This window comes from Azolla caroliniana, unplaced genomic scaffold (genome assembly GCF_043228905.1).
Source record: "Azolla caroliniana isolate FFs.n. ecotype wild unplaced genomic scaffold, voAzoCaro1.0.p SCAF_5, whole genome shotgun sequence".
Classification (NCBI taxonomy): domain Eukaryota; kingdom Viridiplantae; phylum Streptophyta; class Polypodiopsida; order Salviniales; family Salviniaceae; genus Azolla; species Azolla caroliniana.
Window position 1 is genome coordinate 19,940,818 of NW_028230440.1, and position 11,654 is coordinate 19,952,471.

General features: G+C 36.9%; 1 protein-coding gene across 2 annotated transcripts; it reads left to right on the top strand.

Annotated features, from left to right (window-relative positions):
- The first annotated feature begins 5,073 nt into the window (after nucleotides 1-5,073).
- Nucleotides 5,074-11,654, top strand: LOC147864368 (uncharacterized). 2 transcript variants are annotated; one of them, XM_087320146.1, is made up of 8 exons: nucleotides 5,074-5,248; nucleotides 7,202-7,304; nucleotides 8,353-8,600; nucleotides 8,684-8,812; nucleotides 8,921-9,077; nucleotides 9,722-9,864; nucleotides 10,364-10,399; nucleotides 10,646-11,654. In XM_087320146.1, the coding sequence occupies exons 1-8, from the start codon at nucleotides 5,156-5,158 to the stop codon at nucleotides 11,507-11,509; spliced, it is 1,773 nt and encodes a 590-aa protein (XP_087176272.1). In that variant the 5' UTR covers nucleotides 5,074-5,155; the 3' UTR covers nucleotides 11,510-11,654. The 2 variants fall into 2 exon arrangements, with proteins under 2 accessions (XP_087176272.1, XP_087176273.1); XM_087320147.1 differs by having other exon boundaries at nucleotides 5,124-5,239; nucleotides 7,192-7,304.

Genomic DNA, 11,654 nt, shown 5'->3' on the forward strand with positions numbered 1-11,654 from the left:
CGTTATCATTAAAACTTCGGTTAGAATTTTCATGACTTTAGTACTAATTTATTTTTCTGCATGCAGTTTGAATATTTTCTATCTTGATAAATATTACCAAATGTCACATTTAGATCTGAGAATTTTGATGATGTGAAGGGGAAATGTTTTAGATCGCATGCTTGAATATTTCTTCAACGGGTTTTTTTTTTTCAATAGCAATTTTTTTTTCGATAGCAAAAATTATGAAGGCGAGGCAGAGCAAGGAAAATATGTGATGAGTGTTTACATTATTATGTTGAAAAGGACATGATCAGCTATTGACATGCATCACTATGAAATGAAGCATCTCACATGGATCTTGTGCATGGTCATTCTTAGATCTTCTCTATTACGTTGAGGCGAGGGAGAGCAAGGAAAATATGTCATAAGTGTTTACATTATTATGTTGAAAAGGACATGATCAGCTATTGACATGCATCACTATGAAATGAAGCATCTCACATGGATCTTGTGCATGGTCATTCTTAGATCTTCTCTATTACGTTGATTTACCACTTTAGGTGTTCTCCATGAATATTGGCATGCATTTTGGTTCTTTTTTGTAATTTTTACACTGGATGGTGACTTCATTCATTATGGGTTATGCCGCAAACCAGAGAAAGAAAGGGATGTATGATTGTCTTTGCACCCTACTCTTGAAGCTTGACCAAGCCAAATGACATTGATTAGCCCTCCCTATCATTTGTGAAATGTTGGTGTACTCAGTAAAGAGGATTATATATGACTCAGTTGTGCTTGTGGGTTGGGGGAATTTAAATGAAGTTTTCCCCAATCCTGAACTCCTATTCTTTATCATCCAATTTGTTTACATCTGCAAATCTTGTTGCACCAACTTGTTCCTTCCGTCATCTTGGATGTTTAAGTCATAGAAGCACAATAAGATCTCGATGTTGCGTTGGTTGTGTCACTATTTCATTAGCACCCAAGACCATAACTTTGATATACCTAATGACTTGGAAGACCCAAAGATGATGCACTTGATATCTTTCGAGAACATAGGACCTTGTAAAAGTTTAGTCAACTGAGGACTAGGCAGTACGTGACTTAGGGTCTTGACACCCACCTAGTTTTCTATAATGAGATGAACTCATGGATTGATTTTGGTGGCCTTGTGCAATTCCCACTTTGAGGCAAGAAGAACATGATCATATATTTGGTACAAAGGACACCACCCAAACCATCAAAAATTTAACCCTCCCACCTTGTCGATTAGGATTAGTTCATTGACATCTAGACAACTCCTTGATCTTCTCTCTAATTATATGAACAAAAAATTTATGTAAGCTAGAGAAATGAGTGTTTGATCTAACCTCAATAGAATTCCTTGAATATGTGGTGATTGGTCTTCCCTATGACCATCACCATAGAGGATACGAATATATTTACAAACCCAAGAGCGGAAGGCTCTAACCCACATGAAGGATGTTCAATTCTTGGGCTTCAAAAGCTTTGATCAAAGTTTCGTCTAGATTACTTGATAACTCTTTTTGATGGAGTTACATAGCCCAACTCACATTTGAGATCCCTAGAAAGCATTCGCCTTTGCCTTTATCCTCTCCAACCAAACCCTTTGTAGAACAACGCAAATGTATCCACTTTGCCCCTAGCGTAATCCTATTCCAACTGGGTGTCAGTGGTTCGCTTGCACTCTAGTTCCACAACATTACTCCTCCACAGATCAATTACATGATGCAAGATAAGGAGTTGACCACAATCATCTTTGCATATGAGAAACGAGTTCTTGTTTGGTGGTGGTTGTGGGTGGGGAAGCAACATTGTGTGAAGATGAACACTAAGCAAAAAAACCTTGTCAATTTTACCTTCATTACACCCTTAACTATTGGCAAGATCATTGGTCAATCTTCTTAGCATATGACCACTTCAACTAGAGAATGAGGCATATGGCCCACAAGCTCAATCTTGACACCAAATGAAATCAAAATCATTACAACCCCCCATTGTTGTTAGGTTGGACTACAACACAATCCCCATTCACAAAACTAACATCCCCACCCCACTCCTATTGGAAATTGATTCGAATTAAAATGAACATGAAGTCAAAGACTTCTTGGATTCAAAAGGCTAAGCCATCCATTCTGATATTTAATATCAAGGAGGAGTTACTTGTTAGAGATTAATTTTAATGTAAGCATAAAATAAGGAAATAAATAAAAGATAGTAAAGAGAAAGAGAGAGAAGAAAGAGTGTCAATCCATTTGATCACCCCTGGGCGAAGGGATGAAGACGTGAGCCTTGAACTGTGTCCCATACCACCACCATGGCATCGAGGCATACCTCATACTGGTGTACGCTTGCCATAAGAGTATGGTCGCCACAAGATCATGGTCTCGATGTAGTCGAATAATGTCAAATGAGGATAGGTAGGCCTCATATTTATAGTTAGACCTAAGGCGCCTAGGCAAGTTCACGCTTAGCTCTTAAGAGTTGTTTCGATTCTTAGGATTAAAAGTAATCTTGCCTTCTCTACACTCTCGATTAACCCGCACACATTTATCCTCGTGTTTAGAATACTACAATACAAACTATAACGAACTCCAAAAGGTACTTCGGAACAAATGAGACATCTCAACAACATTGAGGATGTGATGCAAGAGTTTTATCCTCAACATTTGTCCAAGAAACTTGCTCCTCTTGGAAGTCATCTCTAAAGGGGAAAGATAATGTTACAAACACCTAGTCGATTGTATGCTTATGAGAACATATACATCACATGGTTGGATTGCACAATATATTTTGAGTTTCTTTACCTTTAGGGGGAAAACATATCATTACCTCTATTTTCTTATTATTTCACTTTTACTGGAAAACCTCAACGTTCTTTAAATAATAAAAACATAGCATGTTACACATTTAATAGAAAAACATAGGTCGTGCTCACACCTATGTAATGTACAAAAAGAAAGCCCCCTTCCACTAGTTTTAGATGTAAAATAATTTGTCTTTCTAATCAAAGTTTTATCACATGTCTCATTGCCCATCTGGGCCCCTTGCCCCCATTGTGTTTCTCTCGTTTCTTGTCTCTTTTTATTCGGTTTCTCAAATTCCACTCCAACGATTCCTCTTGCCCTAATCTATTCTTTCATTGATCCCATCTTTTGTATGTGCGCAAATCCTATTATCCATGACATTTATAGGTCATGCAAACATTTATGGGAAGGGCAATTAGGGCTACTCCTCCTTTCTTGAATCCTCCACATTGGCCAACCGTCCGGGAATTAATTTTCCCTAGTTCTTGTATGTTAATAGTATCCATTTTCTTAGTGTTCAAAGTGCATAGTTCTCATAATCCTTTGTATATTCTATCATATACACAACAATGTGCACATAAATGTAAGAGAAAACTTTGAAATACCCAAGCATTCTAGAAATGCTAGTGGTCAAACACTAAAGGAGAGAAAAAGGGGATGAATTGACAACACAATCGGTTAAGTAACACATTATAATTGGCCGAGAGAGATTGATCAAGTAATGACTTGGAAATAATGAGAATATAGGGACATTTGTGGGGGAAATGGAGGGCCATTTGGGGAAATAAAGAAAAACTTGGGTTGTATATTTTAGAGTTTTGACCCCTAGATATGACATGGTTTTAATGGTCAAAGTTGAGTTTCCACGATAATAGGGAACTTAAAGTTTAGTAATAAAAAAGTCCATTTTTTTACAAAACAAAAAACTCCTTGCATTAGAGATAAAAGTTTACAGTTGTGAATGTTATATACATACCATTGACTGGGCTGAATAGTTCCATCTTATGGGAGGCCCATTGATTCAATAAAGGGAGAGGACAACCATTGCTGGATGAAGAGTAAGTGTTGTCATTCGGCTCCTTTGGATTTTCCTGTGATGCCATCGTATTGGCTCTTTAGCGTGCCTACAACTTCACTCCATATCTCTTGCAATAACGTCACCTTGGTGAACAGTTCGATTGGAGAAGACCCGCCTACAACACTGCTTCCAGATGGTCCATAGTGTTATTGGGCTAATCAATTCCATCACAACTTGATCTTTGGCATTGATGTGGGTTGAGTGAACATCATCGGCGGTGAAAAGCAAAATCTCCCATGCCTTTACCACCAATATTTGTTAGTTGGGGCCTCCCAGTAGTTATCCGATGTTCTTTCCTTCTACCGTGCCTGTACATTTCCCCACTTGATTGAGCTTTGCACCTTGCATAATTGCAATATTCAGCCAAACCCCCTCCATATTCGATGAGTCCCTGGGCAGTCACATAGAGTGTGTCAGAAAAGCCATTTTAATAGACGACACGTCTAATAACCCCAGATCATGGCATGCATTCAAATGGGGTTTCACATACGCTCACCGATATTAACTCATACGCTCGTGATTGATGATTGGGGGGCAAATACATACATACATACATACATACATACATACACTCACAAACTTATCTCGAGAGAGCGATTCACCAGTAGAACATTGTGAAATTATCAACATTTTGACATCGGACACAAAAGCTTTTTTAACTTCCTCTTTTCTTTTCTTTTTTTTTCTCTTGGTTTCACATCATATGATTAGGAACCTAAAACTTTTTGACCTCAAAATTGAAGCTACCAAACAAATACATAAATAAATGAAAAAATAAATAAATCAACAAAGGCATAATAAAAACTCTTAAGCAGAATAAACTAAAAAGAGCAAAAATTAAGAAACACAAAAAATAAATGAGTAAATGCTAATACTTATTACTACAATATGTACATAATATCACTGCTGATATAATAATAACAATAATTCTACTAAGTAATAATAACTAAATAAATAAACAGGTATAAACAGGCAGACAAATAGATAAAAAATAAGCAAAAATAAATATAAAAATAAGCAAAAATAAGTAAAATAATAATAAAAAATAAATAAAAAATAAGCAAATTAAATATGTAAAGGAGCAAAATAATAAATAAATAAGTAATTAATAAAAGTAAATAAATAAATAAATAAATAATGAGATATTGTAGGACAGGTAATAGCTGAAGATTAGGGTTTCTGTTTCTGCTGCTTCTGCTTCTGCTTCCTGTACCTGACAGGCCATGGCCACGCTCATTTCTTCTTCGTGCAGTCTCCCGTTTGCCCCATGCTCCTTCCATGGCCCCGCTGCTCAACATTAGCCAAATCCCGCTCCATTCATCCGTCGCAATTCTCTTCCATTCTGACACAGGTACGGCTTCTTCTTCTTTCCTTCACCTTTTCTTTCAGCCGTGCGTTTCCTTCCTTCCCTAGTTTTAGGGTTTCTTTGCTTAGATTCGAAGAAAATAAGACTTAATATAATCCCCCTTTCACTGCATGAGCTCCAGTTTAGGGTCGGTTGGTTCATGTCTCTTTTAGTTATCAGCGTTTTGTTTTTCTTTCCTGTAGACCTTTGAACGTTGCCTTTGGAAAATCGTACATGATCTGGCATACTTTGCTTGTTCTGACGTAGATTAAGCTCCCCTCCATAGAAGTGAATGTAGCTGGAAATATGTTGTAAAAACTGAGAATCCTTCACGAGATGCAAAAATATGGTTCCAAAACAAAGATATATGTAACTGGAAATGTGCTCATATCCATGTGCATACACATATCTCAACAGTATGCAGAAATAGTTTAGGCTTTCCATACCGACAATGAGAAGGTTGCTTGTTTTAGTGTGTCTCTTATAGACATTATCAGAAGCTTTGTGTAGGCAAGTAAAACTGTATTGTTAATCTTGTAACTGGTTCCATTATGATTTGACCTATATCTGAAACATATCAGACTTTTAGGTCGTCACAGGGACAATCTTTACAAGTTTTCTATCTCTCAAAAGATAAGACGTATATATACGCCCTCTTCTTATACTGTTTCCAGCCTGTTAACAGCTACAATGACCTACTTGTCGTTTTCTTGTAGTCATTTGTAGATTGTCATCTCAGTTGAAGTTTGCCACTGGTAATACAATGAATCGCAAAAATAAAAGAGAGAGAATTGTATTCTGCTAAGGTGGAATCGTGCTTAAACAGCTTGAAATCATACATAGTGTACTTCAATGTCTCTTATTCTGCAGCCAAACTGTATGTGAGCAGAGAGAGAAGGATAGACTAATTTCTTCAAAATAACTAAACATCTTACGAGGTCTAATTTGAAATTACAACCGGAAATGTTGTCTCATGTGCGAAAACAAATGCAGAAACTAGTTATCATCTTAAAATAGTAGAAATTTGAAATTATACATTTAGCCGCTTGTCTTATTGAATGAAAGGTCAACAAAAAACCCCTCTCTCTTAACATGATTGCATATGGATAAATACACACAACGGGAAATGTTGTCTCATGTAGGAGAACAAATGCAGAAAAGTGTGATCATCCTAAGGTAGTAGAACCTTGAAATTATACACTTAGCCATTCATCTTATGTAATGCTTGTAATGAAAAGGCTAAAAATGAATATATGAATGTCAGCATAAAACTCCCTTCTTAATATTACATATACATCTCGCTCTCTCTCTCTCTCTCTATATATATATACACGCATATATTAGCACTAATCAATTAATACATGTGAGTATTTGACTCTTAATTCTGACATAGTTTCAGTGTCTTCAATAATGTATAATTGGGTTTGGTTATTTGCAAAACACGAGATACAAGGGAACCATCATGCATAGTCATGGAATGGGTGTAGGGATGTGAATTGCGCAGTGAAACAGTGAGAGGGGATGCCATAGGATTTAGCATTTATGTAAGTATGAGGTGTGTGGTACATTATGAGGGAACCAAAAATGCAAAGTTCTCTAATACAAAGTTACTCTATGGAATTTGGTGACTCAATATGAGCAATAGATGCATTGATATTCATGTGCATGGTGAACTTCTATCCCTGATGGCAGTGGTAACGGAAGGTGTCTGGTTTATAGGACGTGAGATGTGAAATAATGTTGCACTCGATGTTCAGAATGCCTGAAGTACCATGATACCCCTCTTTTTATCTATCTTGTTGCTGTGCATTATGCTGTCATCAGTCCTTTTTTGGTTATTTTTGAATAAGTCTCAATGATATGGATATTAAATAATAATTTAATGGGTGATTATGCAATAAAGTTCGTTGCAATTTTATAATTGATAAGTCCTCATAGACATTTCGGTAAAATGGCAGGTGCTAATACCATAGGTCAAGCTCTAATTTGAGGAGGATGAACAGCGCATTCAATAACCAGATTTTAGCTGAAAAGCTGAAGAAATTGAACAATTCACAACAGAGTATTGAAAGTATCCTTGAATATAAGTAGAATTGTGAAGTGTTGCATTTGTTTGGATAACGAAATTCTAATTGCAAATCTGTATATGGTAAGTTTAGTACCTAGGTGGCATGATTTAGCTGAAAGGCTGAAATCAACCAATATTTGTACTGTCTTAAGAACCATCTCCAGGGTATCCTAATTGTTTTTAAATGTGTCAGGGGCCCAAAATAATCCATGGGATGCAATAAAATATATATAGACACTATAGGTTTTCTGCCTTTCAAAATGTATTTAATTTTCGTGAAAGGACAGCTTTATAATAACCTTTTCCTTGAATATCATGCACTAGGTTTTTTGCCAAAATACTGGTACCAGAATTTCATTTGGGTTTCTACTCATTTCACGAATTTATTTGTCTTTGGAGACTTTGTTTTATGTATTCCTAGAATTGGATGTCCGAACTGTTACTTTGGTCTTATAGGGTACATATATGTGTATGTTTGCATATGTCATTTGGTATGGAAATTTTATAGGTTTTTACATTCTGTACATGTCATGGTAGTTATTAAACCATTGATAACATAGAAAACATAATTGGTGTCCAAATGTTGCTCTAGGGTTGAGAAAGTATGTTTTAAGAACCACTACATGATCAGAATACATAAGATGAAGGAAGCAATCTGTTTTGGTTAATGTACCCACAAACAGTATGTGGCAATACTTTCAATTGAACCCATATAGAATATGGAACAATTACATGGGCGTGTTATTTTTGGGGGGTGCTGAGAATTTGGAAGAAGCTGCGGCTCAACGTAGGATCTAAGGGTTGTCTGCAATGTTTTCTTGCTTTCTCACCCTCTCTCCCTTCCTTAAATCTCCTCACTCCCCCAATTTTGATAGATTTTCTACATTTTCATTCTTATGAGAGGTTTTGGGTATTTATTAATATCAACTACTGTGGGGAATGCATTTTACAATCACTACTAAATGATAAGCAATAGGAATGCAAGTAACTCTATTCATTATATATCTTTCATGGATTTCGTTTGTCTTTGTACACTTGACATATAAATTAGCTCTTTCTCATTGGTGCATCTTTCACCGGAAAAAGGCACGCCTTGTGGTGGAGACATGGGATAAACAAGTTCGAGATGTTTCAAAGGAGCAACAAACTCCTTTACTATACCTTGCAAATGACATTCTACAAAACAGCAGACGTAGGGGTGGGGAGTTCGTCACTGAATTTTGGAGGATTCTTCCTGGAACTTTGAAGGATGTGATGGAAAAGGGTGATGAACGTGTGCACACAGTTGTTTTCCGATTGGTAATTTCTGTTCCACCAGCCTTTATATTAAACTGATCTTAAAGTAAAGTTCCATCAAATTAATGGCACTGTTCCTGTTGCAGGTTGACATTTGGGATGAACGAAAAGTCTTCGGATCAAGAGCAAGAACATTAAGGGAAGAATTACTAGGAGATGATCCTCCGGCTGATTTACCCGAGCAGCGTGTTAAACCAAGTCATACAATTAGAATTGTAATAATATTTTCTCTATACCTTTTCTGCCTTATATTTTATGCAAAATATGGTCTAAAGTGTTTGCTGTAACTTGTCCTTGTAATAACACTGTTTTCGAGCATGCAGAAAGTTCCAATGGGAGGTATTCAGGAAAAGTTGACATCAGCTTATCGATCTGTTAGTGATGTTATATCGGATGAAGATGCAACACTGGGTAGATGTAATGCTGCAGTGATTAGGATTGAAGGGTTGGAAAAGGAAGCAACTACTTCTAAAAGCTCCTGTAAGTAAAAATAAGCAGATATTGCTGTTTTTGCTGAATTACAGAATGTCTTTACATGAACATGAGTAGTCCTTCAAGGAAGGGAGTTGGTAGATATGCTATTGTTTGTCAAATTACTTTCGGGGAAAAATGTTTACTAGTTATGATTGTAGTTTGGTGTCATTGATATTCACCTGCACATGTTTTCGATGCCCATATAATTATATGAAGCAAATAGATGGACATACATATTTGAACTTTAACATGGAGAATACTGAAGTTTTACAACATTGGTTCTACATATGTTGGGTATGATACTAGCGGGTGTCTTTTCAAAGACATGTTTTTGGCTACAATGCATGGTGTACTGAATACAATTTTTATATTTTTGTAAAACATGAGGGCTACTATATTTACGTAACAACTGGCAGAATTCTTGTTTGAAAGTCGTGAAAGTAGTAGATCATAATTTACTCTCCTTGTGCTCTAGACATTGGATTCATTTCCATGCACCATGTCTGGCAAAGAACTAATTTGTGTCTATAGTTTTCACTTTATGTTGAGTTGATTACATTGAATAATTTAATAGTTTTTTATTGGAAGTGCATAACCATTATGGCTCAGAATCTGGTTAATATGATGATTTTGCTCAATTGGTATGGCAGGGGAATCTCAGGATATTACCACATTAGCAGACGAATTGCAGGAGCAGCAGAATGTTCTTATTCATGGTGTTGAGCAGCTAGAGATGTGTGAGCTGGCTCGTGCAGCGCTAGTTTCACATTTAAAAGAAGCATTGCGAGAACAGGTAAATGTTTCAAACATTTCATCTCCAGGCACTAGATCAATATGGCTCAGAGTTGGTGCATAATGTGACCAGAAACTAACAAAGTTTTAGGCTTGCCCAAAGGACATTTCTTAAAGTAGGCGATGTAGCTATTTTTCTTCATGAATATTAGGAATTTGTTTTGACTTCTTCTTTTTGTTATGTATCCATGTAATGGTTATACCTTTCTCACTCTACTAAACTTGATTTATTCTTTTGTTCTATCATATAGTATTGTCTTTGCTTTATTAATTCCTCCCGCCTCTGCTCTATCTATTCAATTCCACACATACTACGTGAAATTGTTTCTCTGTGGTCCCTTAGTCGTATTTGATGTCCAAGGATGATAATATAATCTATCTGCCTATATCTTACTAATCTTTACGACAGACATATGAAACATTGTTTTTCTTGGTTATTTGGACACATGACAAAGAACTGATAAATAAGAGCAATACTTCTTTCAAAAAATTTGGTACAGGAAAGCAAGCTCGAGCTCATCCGGACGCAACTACAGGTTATATATCCTTCACTTTTGAAAAGCTCATGTCTAACTCACTAATTTTAAATCTCATTTTTGTGGAAAGTAACTTATGAAAAGCACTAAAAAGTAATAATGGTAGGCATTAAGCAAGATTTTTTGCTAATGTTAAAATCTCATGTTTGTGGAAAGTAATTTATGGAAAGCAATAAAGCTAGACTGGACTTTGAGTTTGTGGAAAATAATTATGACAGACATTAAGCAAGATTTTATAATTTTCAGACTGCCCGAACTCGAGCTGATCGTTCTGGAAAATTACGTCAACAACTGTTAGCCAATAATGGTGCTAGCAGCTCTGAAGTGGATAAAGGGCCTAAAGATAAAGAGCAAGGAACTGATACTCTTGGAGGTTCTGTTTCATGGCCTGCAGTTCCTTTTGTTGAAAGTGTACCTTCAATGCCTGATGAAACTACCACTAAGACTCCAAAGAGTGCACCTTCTGTTGCAGCTGAGGTAGCTGCCAAACTGGCAGCATCAGCCTCTTCAGCTCAGATGCTGAAATCAGTGTTATCCTCTTTTGTTGCCGGAGAAGCATCATCAAATTCACATCCTGAGAGTGCGCCCCCCATGGAAACGCCTCCTAGCAATAATACCATAGGCTTCAATCCTGAGAAAAGGCAAAGATTAAATGGACAAAATGAACATGGTCAAGTTAATGAAGGAAGCCCTAATTCATATCCTCAGCATTCAGCTCCTATGCAGCTGCCACCACGGCAGAGTAATATGACTATGGGGATGCCACACCTTACAGATCCTTCACTACATGCACCTTCAACACAACAAACATCTTTGAATACACAACAAGCTCAGATTCCAACACAATCTCATCTTCCTCAGCCTCAACAACAATATGGTGGCCAGGGCTCCAATGTGCATGTTCCGGGGTTTGGTTATGCGCCGGTTGCTCCAAACCCGCCTTTACCACCCTCGATGATGCAGAGACAATTTGTCGTTGGTGTGCCACCTATTATGCCTATGCAATCGCCGCAAAACCAGAATCCAGGACAACCTTTCCAAGCCATGCAACCACCACCTGTTGGATACTATAGCCAACATCTATTGCCAGCCCATCTTCCACGGCAATAACTCATGTAGTTTTGTTTTTCTCCTCTTTCTCTCTGGATTGTTGTATTTCTCATCTATCGTGATGGCAGTTGAGAAGATTCCGGAGTGTTTGAAATGCTGAAAATGCTGATTATATATTAAATTGTTGTTTAATTGGACAGGTCAA

Excerpts from the sequence above, each read along its gene's own strand:
- LOC147864368 (XM_087320146.1), top strand. The coding sequence starts at position 5,156 with ATGCTCCTTCCATGGCCCCGCTGCTCAACATTAGCCAAATCCCGCTCC. Across the intron at positions 9,865-10,363 it reads AAGAAGCATTGCGAGAACAG|GAAAGCAAGCTCGAGCTCAT; the intron begins GTAAATGTTTCA and ends AATTTGGTACAG. Across the intron at positions 10,400-10,645 it reads TCATCCGGACGCAACTACAG|ACTGCCCGAACTCGAGCTGA; the intron begins GTTATATATCCT and ends TATAATTTTCAG.